General features: G+C 59.3%; 6 protein-coding genes across 6 annotated transcripts; 1 reads left to right on the top strand and 5 right to left on the bottom strand.

Annotated features, from left to right (window-relative positions):
* Positions 1-615: 615 nt before the first annotated feature.
* Positions 616-3,837, bottom strand: PHYSODRAFT_532354 (hypothetical protein; the record flags this gene model as incomplete). Its single annotated transcript, XM_009540195.1, has 2 exons — positions 616-2,662; positions 2,732-3,837. 2 exons carry the CDS (start codon positions 3,835-3,837, stop codon positions 616-618), a joined length of 3,153 nt encoding a protein of 1,050 aa, XP_009538490.1.
* A 354-nt stretch (positions 3,838-4,191) lies between these two features.
* PHYSODRAFT_307441 (hypothetical protein) lies at positions 4,192-5,612 on the top strand (the record flags this gene model as incomplete). The annotated part of the gene is made up of 2 exons (XM_009540194.1): positions 4,192-4,342; positions 4,435-5,612. 2 exons carry the CDS (start codon positions 4,192-4,194, stop codon positions 5,610-5,612), a joined length of 1,329 nt encoding a protein of 442 aa, XP_009538489.1.
* Positions 5,613-6,586: 974 nt separating this feature from the next.
* PHYSODRAFT_531438 (hypothetical protein) lies at positions 6,587-11,547 on the bottom strand (the record flags this gene model as incomplete). The annotated part of the gene is made up of 2 exons (XM_009540193.1): positions 6,587-6,758; positions 6,848-11,547. The coding sequence occupies 2 exons, from the start codon at positions 11,545-11,547 to the stop codon at positions 6,587-6,589; spliced, it is 4,872 nt and encodes a 1,623-aa protein (XP_009538488.1).
* Positions 11,548-14,671: 3,124 nt separating this feature from the next.
* On the bottom strand, positions 14,672-16,309 carry PHYSODRAFT_531067 (hypothetical protein; the record flags this gene model as incomplete). The annotated part of the gene is made up of 2 exons (XM_009540192.1): positions 14,672-15,807; positions 16,135-16,309. The coding sequence occupies 2 exons, from the start codon at positions 16,307-16,309 to the stop codon at positions 14,672-14,674; spliced, it is 1,311 nt and encodes a 436-aa protein (XP_009538487.1).
* An 887-nt stretch (positions 16,310-17,196) lies between these two features.
* PHYSODRAFT_532399 (ABCF/EF-3b transporter-like protein) lies at positions 17,197-19,380 on the bottom strand (the record flags this gene model as incomplete). The annotated part of the gene is made up of 1 exon (XM_009540191.1): positions 17,197-19,380. The coding sequence occupies one exon, from the start codon at positions 19,378-19,380 to the stop codon at positions 17,197-17,199; it is 2,184 nt and encodes a 727-aa protein (XP_009538486.1).
* Positions 19,381-19,806: 426 nt separating this feature from the next.
* Positions 19,807-21,150, bottom strand: PHYSODRAFT_531635 (putative glycosyl hydrolase family 5 protein; the record flags this gene model as incomplete). The annotated part of the gene is made up of 1 exon (XM_009540190.1): positions 19,807-21,150. The coding sequence occupies one exon, from the start codon at positions 21,148-21,150 to the stop codon at positions 19,807-19,809; it is 1,344 nt and encodes a 447-aa protein (XP_009538485.1).
* Positions 21,151-21,985: the final 835 nt, after the last annotated feature.

The following is a 21,985-nucleotide window of genomic DNA, read 5'->3' as shown; positions in this document are numbered from 1 at the left end:
ATTTGATTATTTTTAAACGTTAAAACTGTTAAAACGTTTTGGGTTTAAACTTTTAAATTTTAAAAAAGTTCTGAATTGGAGTTCGCTGTCCTAAATTAGATATTGGTCTCCTAGATTTGTGTTCTACAATCTGAATTGGATATCATAAAAGAAAGGGCCAGATTTGTGTGCTCTAATCTGAATTGCCCTTTTTAATAGAAAATCCAACAGATCAGAGAGAGTTCAAAGTCTTTTTCTTCAAAAACAAAAAGTGAAGGTTGGAAGGAAATGTGTTAACTCGGCTGGCTCAACCTTTGTGCTACATCATGTTCCAACGGCAGTTCGGCAGCAAGCAGCGGAAGGAGGCAGGAAGTGTGTAGCACTCATCGCCACCCGTAGTTCTGTCCACCAGCTTCAGAAAGTGAACTGCGGCACGCATGACATTCGTGGGTGCCCGCAGAGGCCATGAATCGCTTGGCGCCAATTAGCGCCAGTACAAGCAGCACTAGCATTTTACCTCATTTACCTCACAGGCATTCCCAGCCAAGTCGAAGACGACCTAGTTAGCAAAGTCTGTATTCTTACTGAAATGAAAAATGCACAGCAAGAAAGAACCGGGGCTCTGACCGTTCCTCCCTACCAGTCGACGGATTGGAATCGCTCCAGGGAGGCCTGGGCCTCGCCGAGGTCCTTCTGCACCTTGATGCGCTTGTAGAAAATAGGGCAATCGCGGCTCGAGCACAGCACGTCCTGGTGCAGACTGCCCTGGCAGTTCTGGCACTGCGTCCACAGTCGCGCGAACAAGTGCTCCAGCTCGTTGACCGACTCTAGCTGTCGTGAAAACACCTCCGCCTCACGCTCCACGCAGCTGCGGCACAGCGCACCCTTGCCGTTCAGCGGGGCCTTGCAGCCCAGACACTTGAGCTTCTTCACGGCGAAGTTCATCATACCTCCGCTGTTCTGCTTCAGGACGGGCTTGGAGCGCTTGAGCGTGTGCGCACCGTTCAGCAGATCCGACTTGACCTTGCTCAGGCCAATAATGGGCTCGAAGATACGCTCCAGCGGGTTCTGCAACTGCTGCTTCATGTAGTAGTCGCAATCGATCGGGATGTTGTTCTCCAGCGCATACACCGGGTCTTCAGCCTTGTCGTACAGCGGCGTCGCTTTGCCCTTATCGATAATTACGTAGGCAATGCGCTCACCCAACGCTGGAGCTGAACCGGGGTCGCGCTTTCGCATGCGTTCCGCCAGCTCAGTGTGAGCCTGTTTCACTTTGTAGTCGTCCTGATCCACCGTCTTCTTCAGTCCCTTCGTGATCACCAGCAGCGAGATATCGATACGGTTCTGGAGCAGGTCCGAAATAACATTCTTTGTGTACGAAATGGCTCCCGGTACGTCACGATTGATAAGGATCTTGCGCAGCACGGATTCCACCATGCGTCTCACCAGCAGACAGTTGTCACGACGCACAGTCTCAAGACCCTTCGAGTCCAGCTTGTCGTACTTCTCGGGTTTCGTCCAGAGCAGACCAGCGTATCGCTTCTTGTTCATCAGCAGGTACGGGAAGTACACCTTCTCGAACTCGAGCTTGATTGGGTTCGGGAAGATATCCGACACACGCTTGGCAGCCTCTTCGGCAAGCGGCATCGCTTCCTCCACCGTGTCAACGCCGAACTTAATCATAACAGAATCCGTATCACCGTACACCACCTGTGCATCCGCCTTGTATCCGTTGGCAATAGTGTAGATGCGCTCGACCTCTTCCCGCGTCCGGAACAGAAGCTGACGGCCGTATGCCGTGGTACTGGACGCGATAGGAATACACGGCATTTGGCCCACAATTGCACCGGTGAAACCGTACACCGAGTTGGCACTCACCTTAAGCGCTAGCTGTCGTCCATTCTGCACTGCCTTTTCCATAGGATCGGTCGCGGCATTCATGTCCCACTTCGCCTGCTTACGTGCCGCCAGCACTTCCTCCAGAATCAACGGCAGAATACCCTTCTTCTTCTTGCTAGTCACGAAGATATCGCCTGAAGGAGACCTCTCGTAGTCGCCAGGAGCCAGCTTGTCAACATCTCCGGGCGCAACCAGTGTAGAGTAGCAGAGGTTGAAGGCCTGCATGATCGACGGATACAGCGACGCAAAATCTAGCGTCGCGATAGGCACCGAGTAGAACGCCTTCTTGGGCTCAATCACCGTAGCGCCTTCATAGCCTGCATCTTCGTTGTTCTGGGAGCGAGGCAGCGTCGGCACGACGAGAGACGCATCCTTGCACTTGCGCAGAAGCATGGAGAAGACCTTAATCTGCTGACCGCGCTCAATAAGGAAATCAATGGGCACGCCGGAAACACGAGCCATTTCAATGAAGTTGACGAGATACGAGAGCTTGTCAAGCAGCCGCAGCGGTAAGTAGGCGTCCTTCAGACAGTAAACCGCTAGACGATGGCGATCATCGTCCGTACCACGCTGCAGGTCACTGATAATTCCGTGAGGCACGTCCTCCTTCTGTTGGCCCAGGAAGGCTGCGCTCACAGCGTTCAGGGAGTACGAGCTCAGCTGCTGGCTGCGGCGCATGATCGGCAGTAAGTCGAACATGCATCGGCCGTGGATTGTCGTCTTGACGTTTTCGCTCTTGCCGTACTGCGCAGAGCTGAACGTCTTCTTTTCCATGAACGCCGCCCTGCATGATGAGATAACATCAACGTCAATATAATCGTCTTAACAAAAAATAAGACGTGGGGATACGTACTTGTTCGCCAACCGACCCAGGAGATTGTAGTTCTGCAGCTTGAGCGCCTTGCCACGGTTGAGCAGGTACGGGATATCGAAGTTGGCGATATTGTATCCCGTGATGATGTCCGGGTCCACTTCCTGCACGAAGCGCGCCCACTTCTCCAGCATCTCTCCTTCCTTCTCGAACTCCATCACGTGGGCACCAACAATGGGCTTGCACGTGTCCAGCACGAACACATTGCGGATGATAGGTGTGTGGGATCCCTGTTCCTGCACAACGTTGGCGATCTGGATGACGGGGTCCTGCTCCGCCTCAGGGAAGTGGCCCTTCCGGCCCATGCACTCGATATCAAAACTGAGGATCCTCAGGGGCGCCACCTTGCCCCACTGCCCCTCGGGGGCGTGGCTGACCAAGTTGTCATAGGTGATATCGATCTCCAGCTGGCACAGCGACTTCTTCTGCGCCGTGCTGCGCACCGAGTACGCGCCCTTGGGGGCCTCCACCCAGTTGCAGCCGCGGATGCCCTCGTCGATCATGAAGCGCAGGATGAACGGCACGTTGCTCTCGTACGTCTGGTAGTTGCGGAAGTCGCAGCCGGGCAGCGTGAGCCCGCCCTCCAGCGCGCTGCGCAGCTTGGGCACGTAGCTGGGCATGCTCAGGTAGATCTTGAAGAGCGTCGTGTACCGGTCGAACTGGTACCCGTAGATGGACATCTTGTCGCGCACGACCTGCACGCCCACGACGCGCGCGGCGCTGCTGCTGTCGCGGTCCCGCTGCGACACCGCCGCGTCCAGCGCGGCGCGCACCTCGCCGCACCTGCTCTCGTCGAAGTTGTCGGGGCACACGCAGTAGAAGTAGGGCAGCACGCCGTGCACGTGCATGAGCACGCTGTGGCCCTCCATGGAGACGCCGTAGAGGCGGATGATGGCGGCGTTCTGGCTCGCGCCGCCCGATGCCTTGAGCCCGGGCACCTCCGCGCCCTTCTTGGGGTTCGCGGGCAGCGGCGGTCCGTCGTACATGTCGATGTCGATCCACTGGAAGGCCACCGAGTCGGCGCTCGGGTCCACGGTGACCATGGGCTTGCGCGGCCAGGCGCTGGCCTTGGTGGCGATGGGCGCCATGTGCTCCAGGTCGTCGGCGAAGGTCGCGGGCTCGGCCTTGGCGCCGTACGCGCTCAGCCGCGGCTTCTTGAGCTCGGCCACGGCCGCCTCGGCCGCGCCCGGAGGCGACTCGCGCTTGAGCCCCGCCATCGATCGATCTAATCCACCAGGTATTAATAAGTGGCCGTTCCCGCCAAAACGGCAACTTGTGTGTTGTACGTTAAAATGGTGTGGTGGAACATAGATTTCAGCTGCGGTCGGGAATAAGTGAGGCAGTTGAAGCGGCACGCATACAAAGATCAAGAGCAGGTGAGCAGTCGGCACCAGTTAAAGCGGACTGGCGCCGACCCGCACTCCGCACTCTCCGCCGTCGCCATGCCGCAGCACGCGCAGACGCACGACCTGGCGGCGCTGTTGGCCTCCGACCACGTGCAGTACGTCAAGGCCCGCCGCGAGGACTTCACGCGCTCCTACTTCCCGCTCTCGGCCGCTGAGATTCGCGCGCTCGAGGCCAACGGCAACACCGGTACGGCGGCATATATAGCGGTAGCAGGACGCCTGGAATCAGATGTGGGCTCATAACCTGCTTCTTATGCCACACTTCAACGTTATCTGCAGCTGATGACTGGCGCGACGTGCGCAAGACCCACGAGCACGCGCCGCTGCAGACGGCGAGCATCCGCCAGTGCTCATTCCACGGCCGAGTGGCGCTCGGCAGCTTCTCGGCCTCGTACAGCCACGACGTGGACGGCATCCCGTTCCGCTGCGGCGTCTACAACTCGGCGCTGAGCAACGCGGTGGTGCTGGACCACGCGCTGGTGAAGGACACGCTGGTGCTCAAGGACGTCCTCGTGGACGCGCGCGCCGCCGTCATTCAGTGCGGCAGCGTCACAGGCCCAGCAGCGAGTGCAGGCGCCTCCGCCTGTGGCAACGGCCACCTGCTCCACGTGGGGGTGGAGACTGGCGGACGCGACCTCCGCGTGGTGGCGGACATGCCCTTCTCACTGGGCGCTGCAGTCGCTACGCAGAGAGGAGACGTCGAGTTCTTGAAGACGTACGACGCCTTTGTGGACAAGTATGTGGCCGAGGTTAAGGCGCCGATGGCGATTGTGGCGCAAAATGCGCGTGTGCGAGGGTGTTCACGGGTGGAAGGGGCATTTGTGGGCGACTATGCGCTCGTGGAGGACAGCGACATCGCCAATTCGACGATTCTGTCGACTGCGGGGGAGCCGTCAGTTGTCCGGATGAAGAGTATCGTCCGCGACTCGATCGTGCAGTGGAACTCGACTGTTGAGGCGCTCAGCGTGGTCGAAGGCGCGTTCTTGTGCGATACGTCGCATGTGGAGCGCCACGGCATCGTCATGAGCTCCGTGATTGGGCCCAACACGTCCGTGGCGGAGGGCGAGGTGACCTCCAGCTTCGTGGGGCCGTTTGTGGGTTTCCACCACCAGGCGCTCTTGATTGCGTCCGTCTGGCCGAAGGGCAAAGGCAACATTGGCTACGGAGCGAACGTCGGCAGCAACCACACGTTGAAGGCGCCAGATCAGGAGCTGTTCCATGGCGAAGGGGTGTTTTTCGGGCTGGGGTGCAACGTCAAGTTCCCCAGCAACTTCGTCAAGGCTCCGTATTCGGTGATTGCAACTGCAGTCAACACGCTGCCGCAACTAGTGGCGATGCCCTTTGCGCTGATTAACACGCCAGCTCACATCATTCCGTCGCTGTCACCGGCCATCAATGAGATTTCACCAGGGTACGTTGTTTTAGGAAGCCTCCACTGGACCGTCTGGATGGGCTGATGTTTGTTTCTGTTGGCATTGCATTTGAGCAGGTGGGTGCTCTCTAGTAGTGTTTTCACCGTGCTGCGGAACGAAGACAAGTTCCGCTCTCGCAACAAGTCGAAGCGCACACACATTGAGGCTGCCATTTTCCGCCCAGAAATTATCCAATATATGAAAGGTAAGCGTGTGGTAGTGTGTTCGGATGGGATCAGTTCGGCATTCTAAATGGGCATGATGCAGACGCGCGTTCGGAGCTCGAAGCTGCCGAAGGTAAAGCAAAAATTAGCCTTCCTAATGGCGAGGCCGTGTATATGGACAAGCAAGTGAAGGGCTTGGGCAAGAACTACATGCGCGAGTCGTCACGGCGAGCCGGAATCGCAGCATACACGTTCTTCATCAAGCTTTATGCTGTCGAGGCATTGCTGTCGCTGGTTGAGAGTGGCAAGGTATCTGCTGATGGCACTGTTGGCGCTACAGACAGGTGAGATGATCGTGTAGCTATTAACCAAATGGTGCGCACATACACTAACAGGCTGCGGCTGTTCATGTAGATCCTGCTACGAGCTTGCAACGCTGGCGGAGGAATTTGATGCTAAGAAGCCTATTCGTGAATGCCTGAGTGACCTTGTCTCGATGCGGGCTGAAGTTGCGAAGAAAGCTGCCGATGGCAAGGCTCGAGACGATATCCGTGGCCAGCGAATTATCCCTGATTACTCCGATGTGCACAAGCCAGCAGCCAGCGAGGGGGTCGTTCTTCGAGCTCAGAGGTTTGGCCTTCGTATGTAGTACCTCATTCGCTCATCCGAATATCCTCGTGGTCTAACGCGCCCACTTCCGTCTGTGTTTAACCGACAGGACTGCAAGCGACATCAAGCAGCGAGTGGTCGCCTTTGTAGCGCGCGTATGAGTTGTTTACACTTACTTGAGTCGGCACAGGTTGCGAGTACTGTAAATAGATGCGATGACTGCACTGGCGAGGAGGTGATCAGTGTTCATGCAAGGCATACCTCGGGTTGGTTGCGGACAGGGAACGCAGTTGCAACGCACGAAGAGCAGGGATGTTGTCCAGCGTACAGCGTTTCTTCGCCCGGCGGGCATGGAATGCAGTGATTGCGCTGGTAGTTGGACGTCCACCCCAGCGGACACAAATCACAGGTGGAAGATCTGGAGGGCAGCAAGCAACAAACGCAAACGCAAGGTTAGTTAGCACGGTATCGTGACTAATTGTCTCCAGCATCTAGCAGCCTCCGTACCCTTCCGAGCGAGATATTGTTCCTGGCGGGCAGCTCTGACACTGACTAGCAAGCGGGCGAGAAAACATACCGGCTGGGCAAATTGACTTCTTGCCGTTCCGGCATGCGTAGCCACTCGGACAAACACCGCAGGTAAAAGACGGCGTTGAATACGTTCCTGGGTCGCAGAGTCTTGCCAGCCCGTCGGTGCAGATCCATCCGTCTCGACAAGTCTCGCATGAGGCTGCTTTCCCGAAGGAGAAAGTGCCGTCAGGACACTGCCGTCTGATCCCTGCTGCGCAGTACGAACCCGCGGCACAGCGAACGCACGTTCCGTCGCCGCCTTCATCGGAGAGAGTATCGTGGTAAAATCCTCGAGGACACATGCACGCAAAGTTGGGATCGGGGAGCAGACCGAGCGCTGCCCACTCGACAGATACGCTCGAGGAGGTCGTGTTGCATGCTAACGTTGCTGTCAGACTGCTCAGCTCCCAAGGAATAATGGTCTGCAAGTACCCATAATTCCACTCGCCTGGAACAACTTGAGACGCAAAAGGAACTACGCTGGACGACGTCAGGCTCTTGTTGGCACCGACCATGGTCAACTGGATGTTGCAGACTGCCGTGCTGCTGTGGGAAGCTGACCTCCAGTATCCTCGCGAGGCCAGGGATAGCCCCGCCGCGAAGAATGAACCAGGGAAGGTTCTGGATAAGCTGACACTCGTCGCTGCCGAATCGGACACCGACAAGACTGTGTTCGTTAACTTTCGTAGCAGTGACGGGGTTTGACGCAGCGTCATGGCCAGCGTTGGCGATGCAGTAGGGGGCTTCCAGAGTCGTGCGACGTCGCTCAAGGTAGAGAGATGCCACGCATCAGCCCAACCACTTAAAGGGAGCGAGTCGACTGCGAGTGTCTGCGTCGGCGGGAAGCACGCGCGTCCAGGTTCGCTAATCTGGATCGATACCAAGGACCCGCCGGGCACAGAGAGCGTGACAGTCAGGGAGGGCACTGCTTTCACTTGTGCTGGAGTTGGGAAGGACCCGAGAGCGACGAGGATCACTGGGAGTGAGCTAGAACCACCGGAGAAACCAGTCACTTGGACAGAGGAGACGAGTCCTGCCGGGTCTGAGAGAATGTTCAAGTTCGCAGGCAGAACGCTGTCCTTCTGCTCGAAAGCCTGGCGGAGTACGGACGGGATTGCCGGCTTGGCGCCGTACGCCACGCTCTTCACCACGTCACTTCCAGTAGCGAGTGTTACTTGCGTCGGAGAGAGGATAAACGCGAAGACGCTTTGTGAACGCAGCTGGGTGATCAAGGCTGCCGGTAGAGTGACGGAGCCTCCTGCTATCATGGCATCTCCTGCAACAACGAGCAAATGCCGGCGATCTGCTGCTGGCCACGCCGTCGTACTGAATGTCAATCCATTTGCTATCCAATTCCAATCGACAGTTTTATTAGACCCCGCGAGCGCCTGGACGCCGTCGAAGAAGGCTACGAGGTCAGGATAAAACACTGCGGCTGGTTTGCTAGTGCCGTTCAGCAGTCCCAGTCGAACGCCGTCAGGAACCGATCGATAGACGGTCTGGAGCTGAGCGATGATGGCAGGGAGCAGATTCACGAACGAAGACGCCCATGAAGCAGAAAAGTCGATGGCAAGCAGCAGATTCAGGGGCTGGTCGCGCAAGAGCACTCCGAAGTTCGCAGCTCCCGTCGTTGTCTGAGGGGTGAGCGTGAGTTGCGTGGTCACGAGTCGATCTAAAGTTACGGCGGCAAGAGCGGTACCATTCGGCTGCCTCGTATACGTCGAAGTCACAACTTTCCCAGTCCCTCCACCGGAGACGCCGTTCATGTCATCAACGTACACGGTCAGCTTGTTGTCCGAATCGGATGACACAGCACTGATGCTCGCCCCTGGGAGGTCCTGAAGCACCAAGGAGAAGAACCGACAGCCAGTCCTCGGTGAAAGCTGCGCGATCGGGATCTGGACAGTTTTGAGGGAGTCTCCTGGCGCGAAGTCGAGTGAAGCAGGCAGGGAAGAAGGGCTGGCGGAGAAATTGGTCGAGCCCCATGCGATCGTTGCCTGCAGCCGAGAGTTGAGATACCCCGACCGAGCGACCTGAACAACGATATCGCTCGCTGAGGTTTGTGTGGACGCATTGATGAGCTGAAGTGACGCATTGGAGAAGAACAACACTGCTGGTCCTACAGGTGAAGCAGCAGCGTCCACAGGCACACTGCAGTCGCCCCCGACCCAGCTCGAGTTGCAAGCACAGCCTCCGTAGACACAGTTCCCGTTCCCCGAGCACAGAATACCATTTCGGCCGGTGACGCACCCTGGGAGTGAGGCTTGAGAGGCGCCACAGGAGACGCAATTCCGCCACGCTTCCATCGAGTACGTGTTGTCTGCACAGACGGAGCAGCCCGTGGCTCCGAGCCCGCTGCTGTAGCTCATTGATGGGCACGACGCACAACCGAGTGACGTATCCGAAGCTCCTGACGTCCCTCCACCTGAGTAATAGCTCCCGGCAACACAAGAAGAGCAGAATCCGCTGGGCTCGGGGTAAGTGCCCGCGCCACAAGTTTGGCAGACTCCCCCGTTGAGGAATGACCCATCAGAACAAAGCTGGCAGTCACTGGAATTCGTCGATCCCGTTGCGCTCGTGGCCCCTGTGGGGCAGCTTTGACAGGTAGAAGACCCGACGTCTGGAGCATACGACCCCTTTGGACAGGCAATACACGCTCCGTTGGTGTCAGTCGACGCGTAGTAGCCCTTACTGCACGACTGGCACGTGACACCAGTCCAACTCGAGCCTGACGGACAGAAGTTGCACTCGCTCTGGCCAGCGGACGTTGTGAACGCGTACGAAGGACACGTCTGGCAGGCTGCAGCGGCGGCGCCAATGGACGAGCTGTAGGTGTTCACTGGGCAAGCGGAGCAAGTCACGTCGCCCTGGTTGCTGAAGAAACCCCTTGGACAAGAGAAGCACGCGGTCGAGCCCGAGTTTGGGGTGTACGTCCCAGCGGCGCAATCGGTGCAGACGCCAGCGCCAGCGGAGCTCCATTTGCCTTGAGGGCAGACCGTGCACGTCGAAGCGTTTGCGTTGGAGAATGTGCCAGCCGCACAGCTTGAGCACGACACCGAGCCAGAGGACGAAGCGAAAGTGCCTGCTGCGCACGCATTGCACGCAGCACTCGAGACGGCGCCTACAGTCTGCGAGAATGTGCCTGAAGGACACGAAGTGCAGGGTGCCCTGCTGTCCTTGCCCACATCGGTGCTGTACGTTCCGGCGGGGCATTTCGTGCACTCGGCCGATCCCGCAGATGAAAACGTTCCCTGAGGACACTGCAGACACTTGCGCGAGCCGCTCTCGAGGTACGATCCGGCTGGACACGCGATGCAGACGTACTTGGACGTAGCGGAGCAGAAGGTGATCTTGAGCCCGGCCGCACAGAACGGAGCGCCGTAGTACGCCGCCTGCATCCGCTTCTGGACGACTGCGTAGCGATCTCGACCGCCGAAGAGGAACAACCGCGTGGCGGTCGAGAAGAACGTGAGCGTGTGGCCTCGACGCGGAGGCGCGTAGTCTTCCGAGAAGGAGAGACGAATCCACTGCGTGGCGTTCACATTGAGCTCCCACGTGTCGCTGAGGAAGTCGCTTGGAAACGTGTAGGAACCCCCGGCGAGGGCGAGTTTGCCTTCGTCCACGAACGTCATGCTCGCTCCGTATCGTGCGCCTGGGGTAGTTCCGATATTAGCCAGCAGCTCCCACGTGTAGTTCATCCTCTCCACTGGGACGGACGCAGGGAGCACCGACGGAGGACACAGGCGCCAAAGTTCGTTGAAGATGGTGCCTTCCAGCGTGCTTTTGCCTCCGTGGACTATCAGACACGCGAGTTTCGAGGCCGTGAAGAGCTTGGATGGGGTCATCGCGACATGGTACGCTCGTGCAGTCGGCACCTTGCCGGGGTCCGTCAATGGTCCAGCTTTCAGCATCCGCCACGCGAGTTTCGGTCCCCGGTTGGTGCACGCGGGCGTCGACGACGACGAGGACGCCTTGGTGATCAACGCCAAGTGCAGCCCACTGAGCTCTACGTAGTCCTCGGACAGGCCACCAAGCACCAGCGCGCCGATTGTCGTGCTGTTCTCGAAGACTTTGGTGAAGGAGTGGCCGATGCGCGGGACGGGGGTGGCGGCCACGGTGGCAGCGTCCGTGGCGGTGACGAGTTCGTCCCAGACGATGTTGGTCGAGCTGGCGTCCACGCAGCCTCGCCACGTATCGTTGACGAACTCCCGACTGCGTCCGCCGAAGACGAAGACGGCCCCGTCCTGGTTGACGAAGGACGCGTGCTCCGCTCGACTGGCGGGCGGCACGAACACAGACTCAACTGTTGTTGTCCCCGTGGACTGGTACGCTGCGGAGACTGCGGACAGGATCTGGTCTTGGGGCAGGAGGAACGCGTTGGTGGCGACGTTGTAGACCAGCACGGGGCTGCTCACCACGGGCTGCGCCGACTCGTACTCGATGCCGCCGAGAATGAGCAGGCGGTCGGACAGAGAGGAGCTGGCGGCTGGAAGCGCCTCGCTCGAGTGCGAGATGCGCGTGTAGTTGACGGCTCCGTCGAAGAGGTTCCAGGTAAGAGTCATGGACGCGTTCTGGGCCTCGTCCGCGACCGAGCAGTTGGCCTCCGACACCACGAGCGACTGCGCTGCCGCTGGCATCAATGGCATCAGCTCGACAAGCGCCAAAAGCTGCAGCAGCCTCATGATCACTGCACTGACCGCCACGCTGCGCGAAGCATCGGCTAAGAAGATCGCAGTCTGCTTTAAGCGCAAAGCGAGCGACCGTTGGCCAGACTAGACACGCGCTGCATTTGACTCCCAGGCGACGCCTAGTGTGTTGATGTCGGACGATGGAGGCAGGCCAGAAGACCAAGGTGAAGAGAATGATGTAGTAGTAGAGTCGGCTAGTAGCGAGGCTGCGTTGCGAGCGCGGGTCCAGCAGCTGGAGGAGACCGTCGTGGAGCTGGACGACACGGCGCAAGCGTTCAAGCTGCTAGCGGAGAAGCAGGCGGCCGAGATCAACGCCAAGGAGATTCTGCTGGCGCGTAAGGCCGAGTACGTGGACGAGCTGCTGGAGCAGATCAAGGCGCTGACCAGCAAGCTCGAAGCCAAGGCAGCGGAGACTCAAGCTCTCGAGTTGAAGGTGCAGAAGGCGAACGCCCAGGCGGAGGAGCTTCGGGAGCAGGTGAAGAAGGACGAAGATGACTTTACCATGGTTTGTGCGGCGCTGGACGCCAGGGAGCAGACGCTGGTGAAGAAGAACCAGGAGCTCGCGACTGCGACCGACACGGAGAAGCAGTTGCGCAGGGAGTTAGAGCGACAGCAGGGCGCTGTTCGCCGACTGGAGAAGAGCGTGGAGGACCTGCAGCCGGAGAAGGCGGACGCGTGCCTGTCACCGCGCAGTTTCCACGAGAACCAGCTCATTCGACTGCGCGACGACGCGATCGAGGCCAAGGCGCGCGAAGTGTGGCTGCTCTCGGGCCAAAACGACCAGCTCCGAGTGCAGTTGGACGAGCTAGAAGCGGCGCTCGAGCAGCTGCAGAGGAACGTCATCTCCAAGGAAAACGACCTGGTGCGACGCCAGCGGAAGATCGATCGGCTGGAAGCGGAGATTGATGCTCTTCAGGTGAGTCGCAGTCAAGCGGAGGGCCGGGAGAAGGCGATGGAGATCGCTACGACGCAGAACGAGAAGCTCTTGCAGGCGCTCGAGGCACAGGAGCGGGATACAGAGGAGCTGAAGGCAAGACTGGAAGACAGCGAGCGGGAGTGCGAACAGCTTCGCAGTTCACATCGTGAGCACATCGCGCGCTCGGCTGAGAGTGAAGTGGAGGTGCTTCATCGAACGAGACAAGCGGAGGAGAAGGCATCGGCTGTGACTGCACTGCAGGAGAAGCTCCGTCGGGAGCGGAAGGCTCTGCAGGAGGAGCTGTCGTCCGCTCAGCTCAACTATCAGATGGAGATCGAGAAGGTGCAGAGCGAGCTCGTCATGCGCCGCAACAAACAGTACGACCTCACTCTGAAGCTGCAGGACGTCGAGGCGCGGCTGCATGAGGCGGTCGACCGTCAGGAGAGTGCGGAAGAGCAGCTGCTGGCTGCCCAATGCCGGATGCAGGAGCTTGAGCGAGTGCTGCAAGACTCGCTCGAGTGGAAGAAGCAGCTCGAAGCGGACCTAGCAGCACAGAAGCAGAGCGCGGCTGCGTCCGATGACAAGCAAAGTAAGCTGCTGGCCGACGCGAAGCGTGAGATTGCGGTGCTGCTGAAGCAGCTTCAGGAGGTGAAGGAGGGGCTCACGAAGAAGCTCGCCCAAGAAAAGCAACAAGAGCTGCGGCATCGAGAGACGAAGCAGCTTTTGAGTGCACAAGAGGCGCTGACGCTAGAGCAGAAGGAGCGAATCCATCGATTGGTGCGAGACGTGAACCGCGAGTCCCAGGCCCGAGCAGCGGTGGAGATCGAGAAGACCTTGTTGAAAGACCAGCTCGAGCTTCTTCGGCAGCAATCTGAAAGCGTGATTCGGGACTGCATGGAGCAGAAACAGCAAGTGATCGACAAAAGGCAGCGGCTTGCGGAGAAGTTTACGGAGCTAACGACCGAGTTCCACGCAGTGCAGAGAGCCAAATCCAAGCTCGTGTGCAAGTTTGCCGACGCATTTACGAGATCCACTCTGTCCATTGGGGTTGGTGTTGCTTGGCCTGCTTCCGATTGCTTGGAGATGCGCGAGTGCTGGCTGGTTGATGAAGATCTGCGGCCCGTTTTGAAGATGCTGGACAGTGAAGGCGCATCCAAACTAGAGCGCGTTGATTTGCGTTGCAACCACCTCACGAGCGAGGCCATGGGGAGGGTGCTCGTGTTCCTGAAGAGGCTGGTGGTAAGTCTTATCGGCGCTGACACCTCTTCCAACAGTAGAATCCGAGAAATCGATCTCCGCCAGAACTGCATTTCGCTCGATGGCATTCGTGTCGTGGCCAAGGGGCTCGAGACCCTCGTCTCCAGTCAAAGTAACAATACTGCGAGTGGGGCTGGTTGCTTAAAAAGTGTCGCTGTGACCGACGACGGGAGGATCGAGGTTTTTGCCGGCAATGGTGGCAGTCGGTCTGGCAGTACCAACTACGGGGTGCAAGACGCCGATTCTCCTGCTCCCGTCTTGGTCATTGATGTCTCGGAGAATGTCGATGCCGACTGGTTAGTAGCAGAGTCGCGGCGTTTTCAAACGCAGCATCGACGGCGTGGTAAGGACGCGGACGAACCGCCAGGCAACAACAACCGAGGCAGCATTGGAGGCGCTGCACAGCTTCTGAGCGATGTTCTCTCTTCGAGTCGCGGCAAGAGTCTCGAAGAAATCTACGGACTGGACCTAGTCACCGCCTTCATGGGGAGCGATAAACCCGGGGCTTTCGGCAGTTCAAAGGCAGGTGCAGCAGGTGTAACCAGACGCAAAAGCACGTCAACCGATAACTCGGTGCGTGTTGTCCCAGCGTCTCCTAGAACTGGCCTGCCGTCCTCAATAACCACCGCAGTCTCATCACCAAAGGGAACAGGAGTAACTTCGCGGAAACGTGTTGAAAGTTCACCAAGACCAGGAGGCCCGGAAGTTAGCAGCTCAACTGACCAGCTACCGGCCGTCGGGAATCCCATTCGAGATGGCAGTTCTTCTGGGCGTTTGTCTGCTTCCGTGTCGCTCCCGAGGCTGTCGGGGTGAGCAATGTGAAGACACCGCTGTATTTATTCGCAAGGTGAAGTGATCATTATTGACGATTAAGGCGTGCCTGGAGTTATTACCGCGAGCTCAAGACAGGTTGAGGAAGCCGTTCCGGATCAAATAGCGCATCGACCAGCCCGTGCGCTTGATCGTTTCGTCCGAATGGCGCCACGTCCAGAAGGCCCAGCCACCGGTGGTGTCCGCGTTGTAGTACGCGAGCTGCTTCCGTCCAAGTTCACGAAAGTTGTCCAAGTTCTGGAAGATGCCGGTCTGGTCGGGAGGGCCTCCCATACACCACTCGCCCAGGAAGAGGCGGTTGTTGGTCTGCGCCGCCTTGAGGTGGCTCTGGTCGTACACGTCGATCTGCGCCAGAATCTGCTCCTCCGTCACGCCGTCGTAGCCCCAGATGAAGTACGCGTGGATCTCGTTCCACACATTCACGTAGTCGGGGGCGCCGATCATCCCGCTCAAGTGGTCCGCGTCTTGTTCACTCAGGAACGGAGTCACGAGCAGAATACACTGGTTACCCGTGGCTCGAATGCGGTTGTACGACTCTATGTAGTAGTTCTGCAGCGCAGTTCGATCCACGGGGGGCTGAGGCTCGTTCATCAAGGCCAGACCGAGGAACCCGGGGCTGTCCTTGTATCGAGCCGCCAGGAAGGTCGAGAACACTAGCGAGTTGTCGATGTTGGTCTGCGACGTACTCCACGCAACAGTGCCGATGGTGACTGGAGAGCTGTGCTCGTAGCCGTTCTGACTGCCCTGATGCGCGTGGAGGCTCACCAAGACCGCCACGTTGTACTTGACGGCCCAGTCGTTGATGAGCGTGTCCAGGTACTTGAGTCCGCCAGGAGCGTACATGTCGCCCTCAGTGCCAGGAGCAGTGGTGGCGTCTCGAACGATCCAGTGGCCGACAGAAACTCGAACAGTGTTGAGCACGCCGGTGGCCGCGATCTCCTTGATGTCGGCCTCAGTGATCCACGTCTTGCGATGCGCTTCAAAGGCGGCGGCGCCTTCCGTCTTGCCGAGGCCTTTCATGACGTTGTACTCGCCACGCCACGCCTGGTCGCTGGCCACGTTCGTCCACAGCGGCGAGTCCCAGGACATCCAGTTCTCGCTCACCAGCCAACCACCCAAGTTGACGGCTCGGGACTTGACGGCACCACTACGGATCTGCGCCTGGATATGAGTCGACGTCGAGTTCACAGCCAGTGGAGAGTTGACTGTCCCCGATACAGCTCCGACCGAAGTGCGTTTTCCCGAGAGACTGCTCTTGAGGTAGCACGCGGGGCCTCTCGGGTCGGCGTTCACGAATGTGTAGCCCACGCAGCCTGCAGTCGACGCGCACTTCTCGCAGCAGTCCCAGGGGTACCCGCCGAACGAGACGCCCATGTCGTTGCCGTAGAAGTCCACGTCCGTGAGTTGGGTCGAGCACTTGGCTGGGGTGTGCTTGCACTGGTAGTAGTCGGCGTTCCAGGGCTGGCAGTAGGTGGCTGTCGGACAGCACGTCGTGCCCTTCGAGTTGCCGCAAAAGCCCCCGTCGGGGGTACTGCACGTGGCCGAAGCCACGACTACCGACACAGCCCCCGCGACGCTCTTCTTGGTGCCGGTGCTGCTCTTGAGGTAGCAGTGGGTCTGGCCGTCCCAGCCAGAGTTGATAAAGGTGAAGGCCGCGCAGCCCGCCGTCGCCGCGCACTTGTTGCAGCATTCTTCTGGCAGCACCATGCCGACAAAGTTGGCGATGTCGGCGCCGTAGTAGTCGACACCGACTTCGGGTGTGCCGCACTTGGGCAGTGTCGGCCGGCACTGGTAGTAGCTTGGGTTCCACGGCTGGCAGTAGTTGCCGGACGAGCAGCAACCAGGGCCGCTCTGCTCGTTGCCGCAGAACGCGCCGGAGGCCGCGCATGCCTCCGTCGCCTCGGTGGATGCCGTCACTCCATAGTATCCAAGTGCAACGGTTGCAAGTGCGAGGAGAAGGTGGCGCGAAGATGAAGAAGAAGGAGCCATCGCTGGGGATGGAGGTAGATTGCGTCTCCGAGACGCAGAATGAAAAGTGACAGACAGCCCTGAAGAGAAAGACCGACTGAATCGAGGCTGCATCGAACCTACACGCACGTTAACTTCCGGTGGGAAACGATTAACTGCTCGGTTGGCCTCCTTCCTGCTGGCCTCGGGGTTCCCTATGCATGAAAGGAGCCACGTTACTGCTTCAATGCGGACAGAAAAAATGTCGGAAATCAGTCGTGCACTTACTTGCCATGGCATGGCAGCGACTCAGTTCGAGAGAGCTTGTGCCATAGAGGCGAGGTCGACCACCTCAAGACATCATGAGCGAAACACATCAAGAGGGAGCCAACGACAAGACTTGACGTGTTGGTTGGTCCTAGTGGCACATGTGCGACCGCTACTACCTTTACGGTGGTCCAGCTCAGATGTAGATGCGTGCAGTAGAGAAGTGCATGTAGTACGCAGCTTCCTCACCCGCCGGGAACTCGCAGACACTGGTAGGCATTGCTGCGTTTATTTTTCTTTCTCTCTTTCTTGCGTGTTCTACCCGGTCTAATCCCCAGGAGCTCCCAGCGAGAGAGCGCGGGGGTCTATGATACACTCACTCACTTCTTCGCCCCAAGCACCTGGTTCTTGTACTCGCTCATGCTGCCGCGGAAGCGCGCCACCTTCTGGTCGCCCACGACCCAGAGCTCCTCGCACACGCTCGTCACGAAGTGCTGGTCGTGGGACACGATGACCACGCCGCCCTTGTACTCGCGCAGCGCGTCGATCAGCGCGTCGATGGTCTCCATGTCCAAGTGGTTCGTGGGCTCATCGAGCACCACGACGTGCGGCAGCCGCCACGTCATGAGCGCGAAGCCGACACGCGACTTCTGGCCACCGGACAGCGTGCGCGTGGGCTTGATCGCCAGCTCGCCCGACAGGTTGAAGCGGCCGAGGTGTGACCGGAACTCGTCGGGCTCGTGGCCCGGGAACAGCTCCTGCATGTTCTGCACGGCGGACTTGGACAGGTCGAGCGAGTCGACGTGGTGCTGCGTGAACGTGGCCACGCGCAGACGCGGGTTCATCGTGACCGAGCCGTCCTTCGGGCGCAGCTTGCCGATCATGATGTTGATGAGCGTCGACTTACCCGAGCCGTTCACACCGAGGATACCAATGCGGCTGGACATGTCCACGCCCAGGTGCACGTCCTTGAACAGCACGGGCGACTCGGGCGTATACCGGAAGCCGACGTCCTCGACGGCGATGATCGGCCGTCCCAGCGGCTCCGGGGGCGGGAAGTGCATGCGGAAGGCGTGTTCGTCCTCGGGCTCGTCGATCAGCTCGTTGCGCAGGATCTTGTCGAGCGCCTTGACACGCGACTGCACCAGCGGCGCCTTCTTGGCGTTGGCGCGGAAGCGCTCGATGAACTCCTGCATGTGCTGGATCTTCATCTGCTGGGCGTCGTAGGCCTTGCGCTGCTGGCGCAGGTTCTCCTTCATCGTGTGCTCGAACGTGTTGTAGTCGCCCTTGTAGTACGTGAGCTTCTGGTTCGTCAGGTACACGATGTCGGTGGTCACGGCGTTTAGGAAGTTGCGGTCGTGGGACACCACGATCATCTGCTTCTCGTACTTCTCCAGGTAGTGCTCGAGCCAGATGACGGCCTCGAGATCCAAGTGGTTCGTGGGCTCATCCAACAGCAGCAGGTCGGGCGCCATGAACAGCGCGCCGGCCAGCGCCGTGCGCATGCGCCAACCACCGGACAGCGCCTTGGCCGGGCCGTCCACGACGTGGTCGGGGAACTGCAGGCCGCTGAGGATCGTGCGCGCGCGCGACTCGGCCGTGTCCGAGTCGATGTTCACAAGTCGGTCGTAGATCTCCTTGAGGCGGACGCTGTGGTCCGCGCCCTGACTGGCCTCCTCGGCCGTGAGCTCCTTCTCCTCCTGCAGCAGCATGGTGCGCTCGTAGTCGGCGGCCAGCACCACCTCGAGCACGCTGCGGTCGTCCTTGCTGAGCTTGGAGGCGGACTCCTGCTCCACCAGCTGGATGCGGATGTGCCGCGGGAAGCCCTCGAGCTCGTAGTGCGAGATGTAGCGCAGCAGCGTGGTCTTGCCGGCGCCGTTCTTGCCCACGAGGCCGTAGCGCCGGCCGGCCACGATCTTGAGCGCCGTGTCGGACAGCAGCGTCTTGCCCTTGAAGTTGATGGTCAGGCGCGGCACGTGGATGTCGCGCTCGCCGTTGTCCTGCGTCAGGTCCGGCAGGAAGCGCGCGTCCTCCCACTCGCGGTCGAGCTCGGCCTGCTCCTCCTCGCGCTCGGCCGTGAGCTGCTCCAGCTTGATCTGCTTGCGCACCTGGCGGGCCGACATGGCCGACTGCTGCGCCTCCAGCTCGTCGTTCGTGGTCTTGCGGATCTTGTCGAAGCCCCACATGCGCGCCATGAGCTGCTCGGCGTCGGCCGCGCCCTCGTCCTTGCGCGCCTGCTCCTCGATGCTCTGCGTGTTCTCCAGCACGCGCACGGCGTCCTGCGCGCCGCCGCCCTCGCCGCGCAGAGCCTGCAGCTCCGGGCTGGCCATGAGCTTGGCCGCCAGCGCCGCGCACTGCTGCGAGGCCGCCGCCTCGTCGTCGCAGAAGCCCGTGCTCAGCAGGAACGGCGCCACGCTCTCCTCCAGCTGCGCCTCCAGCGCCGCCGCGTCCGCCGGCACCTTGTCCGCCAGCTGGTCCGCCACGGCGCCGCTGATGTACTCGAGGATGGTCTCATCCAGCCCGCGCAGCGTCGCGCTCAGCGCCTGCGTCACAGCGCGCTCCATGGCTTGATACGCTCGTTGTGTGTGTGAGCTGAGGGGAGACCCAACCAATTTTCAGCCAATCAAATCAAATAGACCTGGTATCGAACTTAATAATCAAACCGTTGTTAAGTTCGCACTCACAAGCAGCTTCAAGTGCTACGCGCCAGCACTTGCCTCGCTGTACCCCCCCTGGCCCCCTGGGCATCGAACATCAAGGAAATCGTCGTTCCTGGTGTGCTCAACACTGTTCGCGCCGCTGCGGGCCATTGGATTGTCCGAGATGCCACGAGTTCGTTCACCTGGTTTCTAGCGTGGTGGCGAACTGGTCAGGCCTTCCACAAGGTCATTCGGGGTGGCGACATCGAGCTCATTAAAAGGACTCTCACATACTCTTGCACTTTCCTAAAGTCATTTACTTTGAAGTATGCTTGTTTCCTTTGCCTACGTTCACGACAGTTTGAGGTAGCCGTTCCGGATCAGATACCGCATCGACCAGCCCGTGCGCTTGATCGTTTCGTCCGAGTGGCGCCACGACCAAAAGGCCCAGCCGCCTGTCAGGTCCGCGTTGTAGTACGCGAGCTGCTTCCGCCCCAGCTCGCGGAAGTTGTCCAAGTTCTGGAAGATGCCGGTCTGGTCGGGAGGACCCCCCATGCACCACTCGCCCAGGAAGAGGCGGTTGTTGGTTGGCGCTGCCTTCAGATGCGTTTGGTCGAACGAGTCGACCTGTGCGAGTATCTGCTCCTCGGACACGCCAGCGTAGCCCCAGATGAAGTACGCGTGGAGCTCGTCCCACACGTTCACGTACGCCGGCGCGCCGATCATTCCGTACAGGTGATCCGCGTCTTGCTCACTGAGGAACGTTGTCACCATCAAGACGCACATGTTCCCGGTGGTTCGGATCTGCTTGTAGGCTTGAATGTAGTACTTCTGCAGCGCCGTCCGGTCGACGGGAGGCAGAGGTTCGTTCATCAAGGCCAGGCCAAGGAACGCCGGGCTGTTCCTGTAGCGGTCAGCGAGGAACGTGGCGAACTTGAGCGAATTGTCGATGTTGGTCTGCGACGTGCTCCACCCAATCTTCCCCATCGTGACGGGGGAGCTGTGCTCGAAGCCGTTCTGGCTGCCCTGGTGCGCGTGGAGACTGATGATCACCGCCAGGTTGTACTTGACAGCCCACGTGTTGATTAGCATGTCGAGGTACTTGAGACCGCCACGGGCGTACATATCGCTCTCTGTACCGGGCGAGGTGGTGGCGTCGCGGATGATCCAATGGCCGACAGGCACACGGACGGTGTTGAGCATGCCGGTGGCCGCGATCTCCTTGATGTCGGCCTCGGTGATCCACGTCTGCCGGTGCTTCTCAAATGCAGCAGTCCCTGCGGTCTTGCCGAGGAATTTCATGACGTTGTACTCTCCTTGCGAAGCTGTCGCGCTGGGAACACCCGTCCACAAGGGGGAATCCCACGACATCCAGTACTCGCTCGCGAGCCAGCCTCCGAGGTTCACCGCTCTTGGCTTGGCGGCTCCGCTGCGGATCTTGGCTTGGTCGTGGCCCGACGCTGCTGTGCTTGGCGTAACAGCAGCAGAAATTGCGGCCGGATACGCTTTCTTGTTGGCGACGTCGATGCTTTTCTTGAGGTAGCAGTGCGGCTTGCCGTCCCACCCAACGTTGACGAACGTGAAGGCTACGCACCCGGCGGTGGATGAACAAGCGTCGCAGCAAGTCTCCGGGAGGATGACCCCAGACGCTTCACTGAGGTCGCCCCCGAAGTAGTCCGTGCCCACTTCAGGCATGCCGCACTTGGCAGGCTTGGGGATGCACTGGTAGTAGCCCGGGTTCCACGGCTGGCAGAACTGCCCCGACGGACAGCAGTTGGGGCCGACCTGGGCATTGCCGCAGTTCCCACCGGCCACCGCACACGCCTGCGCTGCCTCACTCGAAGCCGCGACACCGTGAGTCAAGCTGGAGGTGGCGATAGCTCCAAGTGCGAGAAGAGAAGACGAAAAGATCTTCCACGCCATGGTCGGTCTTGAAAGGGGCTTGAGCTTGGTGTGGATTGCTTCGACGACTTTGGTGGAACAGTGGAAATGTGGAAGTGAACCCCTGAACGCCAAGAGCTCTAAGCAACGCGAAATCATCTTCCCGCGCCTTCTTTTCGCTTGGCCATCTATCTGTACCAAGACCACGGAACGCTGACAGCATCAAGTGTCTGCCGCCACCATCACAAGCTTATCCGTCTAAAGAACCGAGTTCACTGCCAATCACCTCGGAATTCGTGGTAGAAGGCTGCGACTTGTGCAGACGCGAAACATACCCGCGAGAACCGACAACTGCGACAACATCCGCGGTGACACTTTCAAGCCTTCCGGAACGACGGAGATATTTCATTTACCGTACCGTTGTCCCCATTGCTCTCGCCGCTGAAGCAAGCCGTGCATGCAGAGCTTTAGTACCGTAGTGACCGATACCTTTGGAGGTTATTACGCCGTTTTTTAGTTAGGTGGTTATCAACCACGTGCACGCCTGTCGTCCGAACCGCAGGGAGTAACGGAGGGTAAATGTCTACCCAGTTCCAAAGCTTTGCGCTAAGTATTAACTGAGCGCTGAGTCAGCCAGCAAACAGCAACG

Source organism: Phytophthora sojae (assembly GCF_000149755.1).
Source record: "Phytophthora sojae unplaced genomic scaffold PHYSOscaffold_14, whole genome shotgun sequence".
Taxonomy (NCBI): Eukaryota; Oomycota; class Peronosporomycetes; order Peronosporales; family Peronosporaceae; genus Phytophthora; species Phytophthora sojae.
Note: the sequence above shows the minus strand (reverse complement) of the source record. Positions and strands in the feature narration are given on the sequence as shown.